Genomic DNA, 18,729 nt, shown 5'->3' with positions numbered 1-18,729 from the left:
GTGTATGATGTATGGAATCTTTAGCTGGTATTATTTTAACTTTATATGACCAAAAAAATACGCCAACACACAAGTATTGTACAAAAATATGTTTATAAAAGTGAATGCTACAAATTGAACACAAAAATAGGCGAAACAAACACAAATTCGAACATATTATTCAAAAGGAAAACATATTTTGACATTTGAGGACAAAACAAAAAAAAATCTGAAGAAATTTGTATTTGCGTCAATTCTACGTTATGTCATACTAAATCATACATTATAATTTTTAACACTGTTGCAATCTATTTTGCCTAATATTGCAACATAGCAATCAGTTTTCTGTCCCTTTCTATAACTATCTCCCTCTACATTCAAAATAATTATGATTGTAGTAGGTATGTATTTTATAAATTGTGATAGATTTTATTTTATTTCAGTGACATATATCGGGTCGTCCAGTATTGCCATATCTACTAAAATATTATTGAATTGATATTTTAGTAAATAAGAGAATGAAGTTTTTCACCATTTGTATCTACTATTAGTTTTACTATTTTTATTTAATAAATAATACACATGAGGTTTTACGAATTTCACATTTGTTATTAAACATACTTACATAATTTAGAACACCCCAAACACATCGCGAAGTAAAAATATCTATATTTTTTACTTAGCCAAAATTATGAATCAACATAGGTTAGGTACCTACTGATGTTTATATTACAGAAAATTTAACTTTTACTAAATTATGAATTTGCGAGATTATAATAATACAGATGATTTTAAAGAATACTTTCATCAAATAACATAATAATGGATGCCTGTACTTACATAATATTTTCCAATGTAATTTTTTTTTTAAAAACTAACTTTAATTTCGAAAGTTTAGCCTGGCAATACTATGAACGTCATTTATTTCAGCGGGAATGCGAAATTTTCATCCTCGGTTTTTGACATAGGTACCTAACAATATTATCACAATTATTTATATCGATTGTACTTACAAAAAATGCCACGAACTCACTATCCGATGGCTGGAAGTTCCAAAAAAAGACGTAGGAGAAAAGATGGAAATATTAATACATTAAAAACACAAAGGTTTGAAATTATTATTTTATAATTTGACATAATTATACATAGTTGAAAAAACCACATTTCACAGAAAATTTTGGTTCACAATATTTATTTATCTTGCAAAAGGAAGTTTTGCGTATTACTTATTAATACACACAATTAAGTATAATGATCATTTGTACTTATATTATTTTTATATTATGTTTGTGCCATGTCTTATTCGAAATTAGTGTGTCTGTGACAAAAATTATAATCTGGTACAATAATTAATAGCAGCTATACATTTTGTTTTCTGTTAACTATCTACTAAACTAATATTTTTGAATGTATTATAGTATTGATATATTGCCGAAGACTATGCCTGAGCATGGAAATCCTCAAAGCATACTACCTGAACCAGAATTTCATCCCACATTTGAACACGAACACGAAGAATTTATTATAGAAAATGAAATTGAAGATTCAAGCCCTAAATTCCGTGTAGAAGGCCGTAGAATTATAGACTTTTCATATTTTTTCCAACAACTTCAATTAATTAGCCACCATGATTCTCCATTTAATTGTAATTTATCACATTTAGAAATTTTTGGGGAAAATCGGGATAACTTTAGTAGTACATTTTTTATTCAATGTAAACTTTGTGGTAAAAAATTAAAATTATATACCACTGAAATGAACAAAAACAAAATGAATCTGTGTGACGCATTTGTATCCAGTATAATCAGTATCGGCAGTGGATTTTCAAATCTGGAAGAAATGTGTTCAGCAATTGACGTACCATCGATTACAGCAAGAACATACAGAAAGAGTCAACAGAAGGTGTACGAGTGGTTTGAAGAAACCAAAAATAAGAGTATGGAAAACGCTGCGAAAGAAGAGCGACAACTTGCAATCGAAAATGGTGACGTCGATTCTTCTGGTATTCCCATGATATCAGTTGTTGCAGACGGCTGTTGGTCGAAACGTTCATACAGATGCAATTATTCCGCAGCATCTGGCGCTGCCACGATCATTGGTCAAAGAACCGGAAAGATTTTGTACATGTCAGTGAAAAATAAATATTGCGATTTGTGCGCCAAAGCTAAAAATAAAAATATCCCTGCTCAACAACATAAATGCTTTTTAAATTATACCGGTCCGTCAGGTGGAATGGAATCTACAGCAATATTAGAAGGCTTTAAAGAATCTATTAATACACATGGATTGATTTATTCAAAATTGATTGCTGATGGAGATTCCAGCACATACAAAAAAATTCTTGATTGTCACCCTTATCCGAATGTAACTGTCGAGAAAGTTGAATGTAAAAACCATTTAATTAGAAATTATTGTGGCAAAATAGAGGCATTAACCAAAGACACAAGATATCCCTTGAATGTAAGAAAAATCATTGCGTCAAGAAAAAGACGTCTGCGGAAAGCCGTCATAGGTGCAATCAAGTATAGAAAACTACAAGATAGTACTTTCGAAGAAAAGGTTATCGCTCTGAAAAAAGATTTATTTAATGGACCGCACCATGTTTTTGGAGACCATACTTCTTGTCTACCATATTTTTGTACAAATGAACCAAATACAGAGGACATGCTTGATGTAAATTATGTACCAGCATTAAAAGAATGCAGTCTATTTTCTCAATTAATGATATATAATTCTCGTTTGGTGCTAAATTCAAAAAGTTTAATTTATAATTTTTCTACTAATATTTCAGAATCTTTTAATAACATGATTGCAAAATTTGTAGGCGGCAAGAGAATTAACTACTCTCAAAGACAATCGTACATGGGACGATGTGCAGCGGCGGTAATCGCATTTAATACAAATAAGTTACATTGCACAATTCAAAAACAAGTTTATAAAAATAGCCCAAAAGCCTTCATAAATCGCTTAGAATCAAGAAGGTTGAAAAAAAATAAAAAAAAAATAGGAAAATCTTGGCGAAAACCAATACATACTGTTCCTTTATCTAATCCAGATTATGGAGAGAGTTGCCAAAAACCTGATATGGACAAAAATCAATATCAATTGTTAAAAGAAACTTTTTTGAAAAAACTCAAACTGACAAACTATGAGAGGAGGGATATAGAAAGACGCACCGTATTACAATCTGAATGTGCAGAATGGCTAGAAAGGCGACGAAACCTTCTTACTGCCTCTGTTTTTGGTAAGGTGTGTAAGCGGCGAGAAAATACAAAATTTGGGCCTTTGGTAAAACGTTTATTATATAGCCAATCATTAGCCAACGTGAAAGCGGTAAAATATGGTAAAGAAAATGAATCAATAGCTTTACAACAGCTTAGTGTACAAGAACGGATTAAGATTGAGAGATGTGGATTGTTTATCGATGATGTGTATGATTTTATCGGTGCAACGCCAGATGGCATCAGCGATGATGATACAATTATTGAAATAAAATGTCCTTTCTCAGCTGCTGGAATAAGTGCAGATGAAGCTATTGTACAGAAAAAAATTAAATTTTGGAAAGTAGATAAAGACAGGAATATGGTAATAGATAAAAATCACGATTGGTACTTCCAGATTCAGGGGCAGCTTCATATTACTAAGAAAGATGTCTGTTTATTTGGAGTTTGGACGGGATATAATTTTCCTGTTAAAATAGAATTAATCAAAAAAGACGAGACATTTTGGATTGAAAAGATTGAAAAAAAGATATATCACTTTTATATGAATTGTCTACTGCCAGAAATAGTAGATCCCAGAACCAGTAGATCTATGAATATTAGAGAACCAGAAAGGCTGAATTTCTAAATTTTTATTTTAAATTTTATTATGCTTAATATATTTTCAACAAGTCTATATTACATCACTATTTTATAGTTCATCAAGATATATCTAATTTACTAATATAGTTTACTGTTACGAGACACCCAGAACGAGTGTAATTTTATGAAATTCAAAATAATATGTATACTTACATCTAAATAATGATACCTGATCTTGCTGGCGATTCCACTGCGCCATATTTTGTATAAGCATTCGTCTCTGCAGCCGTGAGTTTTGGTTCCGTGTAAAAAGTACATTTTGTTCTCAAGGTCAAAAACCAAATTGGTTGTGCCAATGGCTTATAACCATTCCTCATAAATGATTATAACTGATATCACCTCATGATCAGTGCCACGCACGAGTTAACTCGCGGGATCTTTTAAACGTCATAACTTCTGAATGAACTGTTTGTGTATATTTTCTTAACAATATTTATCATTTTAGTGTGAAAATATTCACGTTAAACATGTTGATTTGGTAAATTTTCACAAATATTTATCATTCTATTCTTATTTCATATTTTTTAAGGGATTCATTTTATTCCAAAAATAACTGACCTACAAGTACCCACCTGGTAAAAATTGAATTTGGATTGGATGGAATTTCCTAGTAGATGTTCCAACTAAACAACATGACGCTTTCTATATATTATTTACTGTTAGTTTTGAAATTATTGTATTTGAAATAAATAATGTATCAATAATACACATAGAAATCAATAGATATATAAAATAGATATCACAGTTTAAAAATCAGAAAGATCAATGCATATTACCATTGTTTATGTTACAATATAAAACAACATTTATCATTGAACGTAGGTACCAAGAAAAATAGACTTCATTAAAATGTGTCAATATAGTATATACCCGATATAATTATATAAATTATTATATTGTTAATTACTCTGTGGGGTCCATATATACTGCTTCAATTGTAATTTAATTTTACAGTATAATTATTTATGTTAAGTACTTGATTTACTTATTATATGTACAAATGTAATATACTTACCTACTTATTAGGATATATCTTGGTGAATTTTAAAATAAGAGGAAATTAAATGGAGGTCATCGTGTCTAACTAGATGTCTAACTAGACGTTGTTAAGTCTTATATAAATATTTATACATTATTAAATTGTTTTTCTGTTTTTTATTGATGTAAAGACATGGCATGTATTCAAAGTAATAACAAATTAGCTGTGTACTATTTATTTAACTTATATTAAAACCCCAAGATTGATTTCGTCTTACGACATATTTTATTCTTCTAAGTTTTACTATGACATTGTAATATGAACCATGGATATAGTATAGTACTTAAAAAAATCAAAACTGGTAATATATTATTTCAATATTTAATAGTCAATTTTCATTTGAAGTCAGCATTTAATTACTGGTATAACACATAATTATTAACTGATATCTACAACTTCAGATGGACAAATTAATTGATATATCATATTATCAGTTTTCATTTCCTTTCAACAATGTATTCATTCTAGCAGCTATTTTAAATATCTTACTAGTTTTTATGTCATGGCACCTTACAAAGGCTCCGAGCAACCGTATACTGAGCTTCGAGAACAGATGTTTACGACGGATACTGGGTGTGCGGTAATTTTAGAAGTAACGGGAGATAAAAGAACGCACCAAATAGCCTCGCATCACGTTGAGAGTGAATACGCAACTTTGTACCTGGCCCGGCCACGTGCTGCGAGTGCCTGAAGAGAATCCCAATCTGGTTTGCCTGTTCTTCAAGCCAACCGGATTCCGGCGTCCTGGATGGCCGCTAAATACTATCTATATAGCATATCTGGCGGAGTTACGGGCTGCTAGTATGACCTGGAACGATGCAAAAAAACTAGAGTGACAGAGATTCTTGGAGGCGCCGCATTGTATCCATATGCTGCAACTAAGATGCAGATATAGCCGAAGAGAAGAATTAATATACAGCATCTAGAAAACTTAAAGTCTTTGAAATGGTGTTAGAAAGACAATGTTTCTAATATCAAAGTGATATTGAGGATGAAAAAGAAAAGACTTGGAGAGTAAGCTCTACCAAATGACATACCTGATATGATACAAGTAACTGATATGCAAAATTATATTATATTTTAGAATATTATGAATCAATTTAGCAACTTTTATATCATTATCGATAATAAATTTAGTGCAAAAATGTAATTATAAAATTGTTTTATTTTTTAAATATGTATGCGAGATAGACATAGCTATAGGTTACAAACATTAGTCACTTTATATTTACCTTTTGTAATTGTACTATTAAATCTATAAAATGGGTATATATGCTTGATGGTCTACGTCATAAATAATATTATATGAATCACGCCATGTTCGGATCGTACGCCGAAAGTCGGATTTATTTCATTATTAATTAAAAGATTTATTTCATTCCATCTTATTCATATGAAACCGTCGACAAGCAAAGATCTCGGTAGACATTTTCTCCATCTGCAAAAAACATAACATATGAACTGTTAATAGTGTGATTTTTAATCTTTTATAGTGTGCGACTGTTTGAAGAATGGTAATTAAAACGGATTAGTGATAATACAAAGCATCAAAAAAGATTGATTAACTAAAATAAAGTAATCAGGTAGGTAACATGTTTAATAACAACTAGAACGCCTTAGATTATATCAAACAAATAAATATGAAATCACAGGCATTCTCGCAATAACCTCTAAACTAACCACGCAACTAATGTAGACTAAGAAAACAATAAATTAACACTTGAATAATATATGCAAAACACACAGAATACTACTACAGTAATAAATAACATAATATTGTACTTACAGATAGTGTTTCTTATTCCTGATATAAAACACAATTCCTTCGTTAGGTATCTTGCAATTTGCTATCAACATAATCTGACAGCAGAGAGTTTTTTCTATTAGTCTATGGCCAAAAATACGGATTTACTTGGCCGGCTAAAAAAAAGATTTTAATATAGCAAGAACATTTTGAATATGCGACAAATAAATAAAAGTATATATAATATAGTTGTTAAAAAAATCTGTGTACATTATAAAATATATTTAATATTATAAATACATATATTTTTTAAATTCATGTTATAATTTGTAAACGACGAAGCACGTCAGCTAATACGCATAGTAAATGTTTAAACTTTGGTAATCAAATTCGAATGTGACAGAAAGAGAAAGAAAAACTTTTTAATCATATTAGCATGCGTAAAAGAGATGTAACATAATATCACTTTCACTTTAAAAATCATACCTAGTATTCAATGTCATAGTTCAACTTTAAATGAAAAAACAGAAACTCTAGGTAAGCATGTGTGCCCTTAAGACACATCATATTATTTATTACTAATTCTACATACATTTAGCTATTACAATACGGTTTATTTGTATCCATACATATTACAAAAATTACAATAGCATTAAAAACAAAAAATGAAAATTGTAACAATGTGCCCCAGCCGGGGGCAAGTTGCTACAGGGTAGGGGCACATTGTTACCAACTAAAACAATAATTGAAAATGTATGTAAAAGTAAGTTTTTTGGGTGTGATTTTCTTTGCATTTATATTTAGTCACTAAAATCATAATTCTGACACATGAAATTAACTTTATCCCCACGAATACAGGAAATGTGAGCCCAATTTTTGCATGTTGTGCATTGGATCCACTCTTGCCCAGGTTTAAAGCAAGTATAATTCTCCAAACAGAAGCATTCTTCATTCTCTGAGTCTGAAGAAGATAACACCACTTTCTTTTTTAGTTTCTTAGTTCCTTGGGCCATGAAATATTTTGCTACATTTTCTTATGTATGTTGCAAGCTCGTTTTCTTGATCGACAGAAAATATCTGGCGAGGTTTTGCGTAATCCCACTAACTTGGAAGTGGTCGAACGGTTATCTTTACGTTATATATAACATTGTAAGGTCATAAAGTTTATTTTGTATGCTTGGGCAGCTTTTTTTCTAAGAGATATTCTGTTTTCAATTACTTCTTTAGCCACTCTGTTGTAGGTTTCCTGGGAAATTTTACCACTATCGGTTTTGTTTTTGTTTGTCCTCACCACTGTAAGATTGTAATCTTGAAGAATAAAAATAGATGGTATTAGTACCTTCCTATTGCAAATAAAGATGATAACAAAGAATGTGTAGTAAAGTGGTAGTAAGTGGAGTTAATTCTTACAGTAACAACCTGCCCCCACCTCACTGTATCAACTAGCCCCTTTGACCCAAATAAAATTGTAATTGTTATAATATTAAAACGGGAATTGTATTAACATCGGTAAATAATCAAAATATGAGCATAAATATGTAGATTTTTAATCGCATACTTTAAGAAAACTTACCTCTTATAGTTTGGTAACAACCAAACTACAAATTCAGCCAACAAAAGTTGCTTTGAGACACGAAATTCACTTAAATGGTTTTATTTCAACTGCATACAATCAATTCAGGCGACCTTTCGTCAACAACTGCGGATAGGATGTTTACGTCTCCTATGTGACACGTACGCCACAGGACCTTATAGCGGGAGAGTTATCTAGGATGTAACAACATGCCCCCGTAACAACTAGCCCCGCCTCCCCCTACCTACTATATATTGATGGGATGTTAAATCTTGAAGAAAGAATTTTGTGAATAATTGTATAGAAAGTATGCTATCTAAATAATAAAATCATATGAACAATGAGGAAAATTAAAACATTATTTTTTTTTTTGTTACAGTTGTGTATGTATTAATAATCTGCAAATATAATGTTGCTTTATTTAATAAACATGTCATCGACCTACATACCAATAAATTATTGATTTACCAACTTCATACACAAAAAATAAATTAATCTAATGTGTAAAAACATGGCATTAATATTTTATCTTTCTATCGTACTGTTTTAATTGAACTTTTTTGCATAGCAAAATTACCATGAACAAATGAAAATGTTTTTCAATGTGGGTAATTAAATACCTATCTACTTATAAAAAGATAACAGTGAATAATAATGTTCCTTATCATGAAAATACGGCTAAACATACAAAAATACCCTAGCCATCAATAATATCCTATGATATTTTTACTATCTTCCAATCATTATGTAAATTACTAGTGGCCCATTCACTGAGATAAAAAATCAATTATTATTCCTCCTTGTTTTGATAATATGAAAGAATAATAAAATGTAATCTTTTATCATGACTTAAAATAAACTTGGTATTGATACAACAAATGCAAATTATTTTTTTCTTTTGATTTTTCTAATTCCTTAGGTGTCTAATGTTTAAATAGTACCTATATGAATCCAGGAACCACGATGACCTAAAAAAACTGTATTGCCAGATGTAGCGCTAAAATTTTGGATACTCAAAATTTTCAAGGACACAATATGACAGTCTAGATTGCAATAATGGATGTTTTCATATCTGAATATAGGTGTCTGATTAAATCAGAACACGATGTAAACTAAAATCAGATAGTGCCTTTCTTTCAATGTCATTTGATAATGGCAATAATAGTAAATTTAAATTAATTTTGGCAAACTAAAAGGGTCCAGTTAAAAATAATAAATAAGTAAATAAAAAGTTGTAGGTCTGATGCATCGAATGTTGATGTTTATCTAAAACTAATTGATTAGAAACACTATGCATAGACAAAGGTGGAATAACAGATACCAAAACAATGACTAACATGGTAACGTCGCTTCCCACTACCAGAAGTGTAGTAATTCTTTTAAACATCAACTTGCCATAAATTATTTAGACATTTTTAATAGACATAATATAATCATAAAACTATGAAAACTGCAGAATATAATAAATTGTATAACATTAATTATAAACTAATAAATAATATTAACAATTTAATGGTTGCTCTATGAGTGGTTAACACACTTTTATTTCTTCCCTAAAACAGGATGTTTCTAAGTCTGCCATTATTTCTATTACAGGCACAGGCTCGAATACACTCCTTTGCAACCCCGATGGCTCACAGCATGGGTGCGGAGGATGGGGCTATCTTTTAGGTGACGAAGCTAGTGGTAAGATAAATCACATTATAATAAAATTCATGTATAATCTATTTCTTTTGAATGAACCAATTACTATCGGGTATGGTCATTTTCAACATATTTTTTTTCTATCACTTACCGGCTTAATTAGTACCCAATAAAAGTGTTTTGTTCAGATCCCTCACAGCCACTCGTGATACAGCTTTTCACTTTGACAGCCTTTCTTCAATTCAGTCAAAATTTCTATTTTCAGCCTAATTTTTTTCAATATTATAGCAAAAAAAAACTTTTTGCTATGAGGTTAAAATATTGTGCCTGTAAAAATATAATAATACAATCAAACTCGGTTATTACGATCACTAAAATAGCGAGATCTCGGATGTAATGAGGAAACATTTGATGAAATTTTAGTTTATGACTTTCTCCATACACTCACTTTTATAACGAGATACTTATCGGGTATACCGAGCAAAAATATCATCAAAAATTTTCTTTAAACTGTTAAAGTGTCGATCATTCTCTAACTCATTACTTGTACTTTTTATTCTAAATGTCATGTTGTGAACATCCTGAATTAATACTTTGTTATGGACTCAACGTGTGTTTTTTAAATAAATAAATAAATTAAACATTTTTGACCCTAAGCAATAAAATCAGACCGGGCAGGATGCGGATCGGATTACGTTTATGACACTAGTTAAGTAAGTGTCTAAGTACCTAATTGGTGTTTTCGCCGACAACATTGAAAAAGTATGCACGCATATGGTTGAAATTGGATGTAAAAAAATCCAGGCTTTGTGAAGTCAGTAGGTACCTACCAGCGCCGGCAGCTGATTACAAGAAACAACTTCTTTTAATAAATGCCATGCTTGTTTCAGAGATTTTTATGATGGTTTTCAGATTTTTTATGTTCTATGCTTAAATAGAATGTGGCGCGAAAAATGTTACACATATAAGGATATAACGAGTACCTAATGCTCATAACGAGCAACTTCAGTCGGTCCCATCTTCCTCGTTCAACTTCGACTGTATTATATTCTATGTATATGCCTATTTTTTTTGGAAAATAAACAATTGGAGTATTGTACTGATGTAGAACGATAAAAAGCCATGGACACCTGGATCATAAAATTAGGTAATGCCATGCGACATGTACTAGTCGGAAATTTCGAACAATGAACAACCTACTTCAAATTGATCCCAATGAACACTTTTATTTTTGTGATAAAAATATGATTTTGAAATAAATACAATGCTATTTCAACTAAAAACTGAGATTTTCTAATTTTTTTCTAAAATTGCAACAGATCCTATGATTTCTATGGAAATAAAGATTCTAACAGCGCATTTCAATTTACATTACACCTAATTTTCCAGGATTTCTCATCCTTATAATTTTGATTACATTATGTTTATTCTTTGACTATATAGGGCATAGGCTCTTACACTGTTCTGTAACTGGAATATTATACTTAATTTGAGAATTAATATAATGAACACATCCAATTTAATAAATAATATTCATTGAATGAATTATTTTGTCACAAAATTTTATCACCCATGTAAATCCATTTGATCAGAGTGTATTTGATCATAATTGTAATAATCATTAGGTATTATGTAAAATCTGTATTAATTGAAATAAAGAACAATCTCTAAAGATAATCTTCTAATAAAATTCAGTTTGAGATTTAGATATTATATTCTTTTAAACGTGTCTTTTTTATGTCAAATTTAGAATATTTTATATGAGGCGTCTAATTCCAAAAAGCGATAAGTCCACATTTGGTCAAAATCGAGAAAAAATACGCACGTATTCTTTGTATAATTTTACACAATATGTATTGATCTATAAATTCCAAAACGCGACATAACCGTACGAAAAAAAATATTTTAAGTCTTGATTTATTACAAAAAGCGCCAAGTCCGTTTTTCATATTATTTAAAGCTTGGTTGATTTCGCGCGTGTTTAAGTCAACCAATAAGGGAACGTTCAATATAAACTTATGACAGTGCCACGGAAATATGTGCCTTATGCGGGATAAATTAAAAAGTGAAGTACAAGTAGCGCCAAGTCCAATTTTATTTTGCCTATATTTATTACATTTAAGAGTTTATCGGCTGAAACAAATTGCCATTTGGTTCTAATTTCGACATAGAATACAACGGAAAAAAAATCTCACGTTAAAACAAATAATTGAAGCTAGAAACATAAAAACGTTGTTTCCCGAAAATATTGAATTGTGGACTTGTCGCTTTTTGTAATTAGACGCCTCATATCAACTTATTTACTAATATAATATAATTTATATAACTAATAAGAATGGACATTATATCAATCAGACTGGTGCCATTGATTGTGTTATTAATTAATTGTATAATCAACTAATATTTTTATCTGTTTAATTTCTTTTTCAGCATACTGGATTTCTCACAGAGCTGTTAAATTTGTGTTCGACGATCACGACAACTTTGTAAAGCCGCCCTACTCAACTGAATATGTGTGGGAAGCAATCAAAAAACATTTCAACGTCAAAACGAGAACGGACCTTTTGGACCATTGCTACGCACATTTTGATAAGCCAATGTTCGCTGGTGAGTACACTTCATCATTTTTTTCTAATGTAATGTATATCACAACGCCATTCTATTTTTATTTAGTAAATTATCAGAATGAAATTCACTATTTTAAGTACATTTCTCAAATATTGTCTCTTGGAGGGATCTGGGGATGTTGATGAGCAAGAACTTAATATAGACAAACTGGTGGTACAACACAAACTCATCCTTCTAATTAATTAGTTATTCCTTTTAATTTTACTAATTTGATTACAATTAATAATAGTGAGCAGAATGTGTTTATGAGTAGGTTCATTTTAACACACTGCGACATAAATATTCTGATAAAATTCAAAAATTACACTTACAATTATTGATTTTCCCGGAGGCTGAAAAAAATTATCTTTGAAAGGTGAGCCAAAAAAGTTTGGGTATCTATGCCTAATGCAATGCTAAATTAGTATAACACAGTCCCATACGGAACAATATTATTTAAATCTTCTGTTCACCCCTGCAAATATTACTATCTAAATTAAATGTAGTTTGGACAGTTCACAGCGTATGAATTTGTGTGCTTTAATCAAAACAACACTCCACGAACCCACGCTGTAATAAGTATGATTCTGACGTATATTTAAATTATATAGGTATATAGCAGGGATGGCCAGTGCGAAGTGTCTTGCGAAGGTATTTTTGGTCGATCGCGGACATAATAATAATAATATATTATACTATTTCTTGTTCAAACGAGTCAAAACTACTCGACGTTCCAGTTCTTATATTTTCTCTTCCATATCCATTATCAAGAAATACACTCATACGAACACAAGTGATGAGAACTTGAAAGAAATTCTACAGGAAAACATTAATAAATGTAAATTCCTATCCTCGTAATTTGATGAGTCAGTAGATTACACGGATATTGATTTAATACTAACTATACGTTTTTATTCGATTGGTTGTTAAAGACATGTTTGCTTCAGAAGAATTATTAACAGTTTTACCAATGGAGGAACGATCCAAAAGAGAAGATATATATAATGCAATTAAGTCGTATATTAATCGTACTCGATTTCCTATTCATAAACTAGTATCGGTAATGACTGATGGAGCTCCTGCTATGGTTGGGAATCATGTTGGGTTTATTACTTTATGTAAAAATGAGGAAACAGTACCCACGTTTATCAGTTATCACCAGGTCAACCAGTTATGGCAATGTAGAGATGTGCGATGCAATTTGATGTGATATGATTATTGATGTAATTAAATGATAATTCATATTGTATAGAATTTATTTTAAGTATGTTTCCTGGCAAAGGGTTGCATGTTACTTGGCTACTACAAAATTTCTAATATTCGATATACAGGTAAATTGTGTAACTATGTCGAAATTACAGTTAATATGTACCTGCTTAATTTTTTTAGAAGCGAAAGACATAATAATATTACTTAAGTATATTATTGTCGTTAATTCGATGTTTCTGTATCGTTATTTTTTATATGTATAAAATATCTGTTTTCAAAATACATATTTAAATTATAAAAAATGGGTTTTTATAGTTCTCGCATGATATAATTACAAGTGATATCAGTCGATCGCCATAAATAAATTTTTCAACTAGTCGATCCTAGAAAAATAAAGTGTGGCCACCCCTGGTATATAGCAACATTCTGATTTAATCGAAGCAGTTTCCTATTAAAAGTCGGTAACTGAAATGATGGAAATACTTCTGTACGCAATACACATTAATTTATCACATAATGAAAATATTAATATTAATGTACAGATTGTAAAAAAAGATTAGGAATGCGTATTTCTTCCATGTAGCACTTCATTATTATCAAAGCTAATTGAATCAATTGATGATGATTAAATTTACAACCCCAAATTAATATATTATTATGTTTCATAACTGTTTCAAATCATTGCAACATTTTTGTCCTTTTAACTATGTCAATTTGTTTTTAAATCTTTGCAATTTTGTTTTCAGGTCTATGTTCGAAAATTGCACTAGGCGCCAAAACAGGGGATTCATTGTGTTTACATCTATTCAAGGAAGCAGGATCTCTGATGGCGCAGACTGTAATAGCACTTCTTCCAAAGATGGACCCGGTGTTATATAAGTCCAGTCCTTTGAAAATAGTCTGTGTCGGATCCGTGTGGCTCAGCTGGGACTTCATGAAACCCGGCTTCCTGCAGCTGCTCGAAGAGAAGAAAGTAAACTTCGACATCGAATTCGTCAGACTGACTACTTCCACCGCCTTAGGGACTATCTACCTCGCAGCTGACTTCATTAAATTCAAATTCGAGAGACATTACGAGAAGAACTATAATATTTTTCACAAGTACGAGGGGAGAAAGAGATTTGGAGTAGCCATTATGAATGGAAATGGTGCTTTGAAGAACGGGATCTGATTTATGCTAATTATTATTAGTCTTAAGTTTTAAATATTTTGTGTAAATGTCAAAACAATGTACATGCCATCATTGTTTATACAGGTCTGACTTCTATATTCTGGCTGGCATGGCGTTATATGTATTGTGAAACGATGGAAGTGGACGATGGAGTATAGAAATGTACGTGAAGTGGCGGAGAGATATGTACAGCAAAACAGTTGAGGAGGTTTATAGTTTGCCAGGTAGCCCACAGTGTCAGTTAGAATATACAAGTCGTGCTTGTGTATGTACATACTGATTTTGGTTTTATCAATAAAATATTGTAGGAAACGGTACGAAAAATATAACTCAATTTAATATTTTTCTACTGATTTTACAAAGAGGCAATTCAGAATCTTCAGTCAGAAATTGTTTCTGTTGCATAAATGAGATGATAAAAAACACAATTCGCCAAATCTTTTGATTACTTATATTTATAATGAGATGACATATATTAGTGTTTTTGTTACAAATATATTGAAAAGTTATATTGATTCAAAAATAGAGAAAGGAACAAATTAACATTTTATAATAATTGTGAGAAATTAAACTGATTGATATTGATGTAATATAAATAAAATTGTATTCCAAGAAAAATACTACGAATTAATATATCGTCACTGTTCTGGCAGAAGACACTAATTCGAAAAAATGACATATTGAGTTAGTTATACCAAAATGTTCTTTATTTCAAACTTTACCGTCTGGAAACCTTCTTAATAAATAAACAGTCTTTATTTTAAAGTCATCCTTTTTGCGATCACTTAATAAACTCACATAATAGACCATTTCAAACATTTTAACAACTTCAAAGTCAAATTACTCAAAACTAGTATTCTACAGTTAGTGTGTTCTGCCAGAACAGAGACGATATACAAGATTGACTAATGAAACTGACTTTTAAATATTTTTAGGTGGTCTCATTTAAAAATTTCTCCAAGGAAATAAATCTGTGCAATCTATTGTAAATAGCATTAATTTTTTAAAAATGTATGTATATAAAAACCTAGGTAGGTTAAATAATTATTATACTCTTGTTATGTATCCATATTTTTGTAATCAATTCGATAATGAAATAATAATAAAACAAAATATTACAATTTTTACTACATCTCTTTTTATTATTCCACTAGTTCTTTTTTCCGTATACTTAGTTAAAAATATTTAACTGCACAATATTTTACAGAACGATTCGCCGTCTACAAAAATCAATTGCGGCTATAGAAAAATTTCAAAGGCTTCATGGCAGGGCATGTCTCAGTCAACAGGCCCATCCATAATAAATTATCACACATTACGTAGCGTAATGCATACTGTGAGTTGCTGCAGATAATCTATGGGTTCCTACGCACGCGGTCACAAATTCTCACACCTGCGAAGATGCCAACACATTGCAATGTCCCACAATCCGTGTTATAGCAATGTACTGCGCACACAAACGCTCCATAATTCGTGACCGGCCAGGAGACATTACATACGCTAATCTAAGATCATGAAATGTCAATACAATGCAATAAATAAAAAATAATAAGGAAAAAGAGTGGTTTATCATTCAAAACCAACGATATTTGAGAGGTTTTTAAAACACTATTACTAGATTTTAAAATACATAAATGTGAACGCGAATGAATAATCAACACAGAATATTTAATATGAAATTCAATTGAGCCTCTCTGTAAAAGTGAGTTCTTTTGGATGGTATGTCAATAAATGTATTGCATGTAGTTTGAAGCGGTTTGCTGAAAACTGGCATTATCATAATAACACTCTTCCGGAGAAGGGCTCAATTGATGTAGTATCCCAATTAACTATCAATATTCACTAGAAGACCTTTTTATGATAAATAAATATTTTCTATGAATTACAATGTGTTATCATGCCTCTTTGGTTTTTTTTCACAATTTTACAGTCCAATAAAAAATATTCAGGCAGTCGAAAAATAGGTAGGCCATCTGGGGACAGAGAAGTAAAATATTTCAACATCCAGTACGCATTGCAACAAAAAAACTTATATTTGAAAAAAGTTAGTACACACCAGTCTCACAAAATTGAAGTTATAAATAAAACAGTTGATGTCACCACAATTCATTCTATAATATATTTAATGGTAACATAGACAATTATCTATTTTCTACATTTATGTCTATGGTCTAACTTCTGTTTTTTTATAGTTACAAAAATTTCTCTATTTGTACAGTGGGTTCTCGACTACCATTTGCACTAATGACAAACATAAAAATCTTAAAAAAATCCGTTTTTTGTCACCCCCCGCGCATGATGCAATCGATTGCGATCTACTTTGTTTTTACATAATTGATAATGCCAAAATAAGAGAACGACAATTATTAATAGACAGAGATAAAAATAATAAAATGGCAGGCAGGATAAGAGTGCAGGAAAACAGTGTCTGACTTGTCACAGGAATTAAATTATAAGATTTGTAGAAGGAGGGTGATAACTGTAACCAAAATTTAAATACAAGCTCTGGCTGACTATCCTAAAAATACAAGAGCCTTCAAGGGCATGGCATGGATGAGACAATACATTTTTAGAATATAGAAGTAAGGAAATATTGTGATGAAAAAGACAGCTTTTAAAATGTATTGCACTAAAAGAATTAGATGAACTTGAACCACCCAAAAAATTTGTGCTGACACGGCTACAGCTTTTAGCTAAATCAATGATGCAATTCAAAAAATTTTAAATATGGAGTCAGACATCGATAGATCTTCATGCCGTCTCACTCAGCAAGCACTTTCCTGTTATAATAAAATTCGACTTACGACCTAGGTGGCGGAACAGAACTCGTCGTAAGTCGAGAACTCACTGTACTGTCATTCCGTAAATGCTGTGATAAAAATGTCACTGTAAAATAATCAGAAAACCTATTACTAATATTTGATATGTCTAATAAAAATAAATAAATCCAGATGATTTATAAATTAAGTCTCATGGAATATTATGTAATTACAGAGCTCACGATTTCATCTAAATTACGTGATAAATAAGTCTTTCTGATTTTAGCAATGGTTAATATGATTAAAATTAATAATAGTAGCTGGAAATTTAAAAACTAGGTATCTAGTGAAATTATAAACGTGTATAAATCACAATACCCAAGGTAGAATATTCATTTATTATAGACCCATATCTCCAATAATTAGAGACTTCGCAGGATAATTTCTAATAAAATACAAAAACAAAATTTCTAACTAAATTGTAAAACACTGGATGACAAAAATGTGAATTCAACAAAAAGGTAAATTACCATTTTCACTCAAATTCGAGCGTATACGCCTTTACAGAGAGTAGGTTGTCATAACCAGTATTGCCATCTTTTTCAAAAAGATATAAAAATTATAATATTTCTGAAAAGAACTGTAGTACAGAAATCTTATATTCTTCAAAATTATAGTAATCTGGCATAAAATTATAGTATTTTACTTTTATCGCAGAATCAAAATTACAGTACGGATGTGCAACACAGACTCCTTTTACTGGAATATGAACATATGATCCACTGCTACAGACGTACGCTCTTGCTATATCACTGGACCATGCGCACTGATTGAAGAAATTGAAACAGACCTACTCCAATGAACTAGATACATATAGCCAAATTGCTTCAATAATAGTATGAAGGGTTGGTAAAATACATAGATTGTCACCATATCCACTCTCAGATAGAGTATACAGAGACTACTATGAGAGTATTTTGTCATTCTAAAGATTCTGAAAATTTAAGGTGTACAGTAAAACCTCGTTAATACAAATTCCATGGGACCGAAAATCGAAAAAAAGTTCGAATTACCAATTGTGAAATGTATGGGGGGGGATATTAAAAGTTTTTTTTGGTTTTCATTAATTTTATTTACGATC

The 18,729-nt window shown here is 30.7% G+C and overlaps 1 protein-coding gene and 1 long non-coding RNA gene across 9 annotated transcripts in view; one reads left to right on the top strand and one right to left on the bottom strand.

Annotated features, from left to right (window-relative positions):
- Nagk (N-acetylglucosamine kinase) overlaps positions 1–15,739 on the top strand; it is a 43,121-nt gene extending 27,382 nt beyond the window's left edge. For all 8 annotated transcript variants that reach the window (XM_085953651.1, XM_085953652.1, XM_085953653.1 and 5 more), the window contains 3 exons: positions 9,795–9,884; positions 12,273–12,449; positions 14,405–15,739. In XM_085953651.1, the coding sequence (XP_085809777.1) occupies positions 9,795–9,884; positions 12,273–12,449; positions 14,405–14,829 (692 nt within the window). In that variant the 3' untranslated portion in view covers positions 14,830–15,739. The remainder of the gene's footprint in view (positions 1–9,794; positions 9,885–12,272; positions 12,450–14,404) is intronic.
- Positions 4,369–6,743, bottom strand: LOC147067355 (uncharacterized). The gene is made up of 3 exons (XR_015071443.1): positions 6,668–6,743; positions 6,114–6,319; positions 4,369–5,689 (listed from the first exon to the last, which is right to left on the bottom strand). It is a non-coding gene; the product is annotated as an uncharacterized LOC147067355 (long non-coding RNA).
- Positions 15,740–18,729: the final 2,990 nt, after the last annotated feature.

Source organism: Rhyacophila brunnea, unplaced genomic scaffold, assembly GCF_057557595.1.
Source record: "Rhyacophila brunnea isolate RB1 unplaced genomic scaffold, BYU_Rbru_1.0 scaffold_4, whole genome shotgun sequence".
Lineage (NCBI taxonomy): Eukaryota > Metazoa > Arthropoda > Insecta > Trichoptera > Rhyacophilidae > Rhyacophila > Rhyacophila brunnea.
Note: the sequence above shows the minus strand (reverse complement) of the source record. Positions and strands in the feature narration are given on the sequence as shown.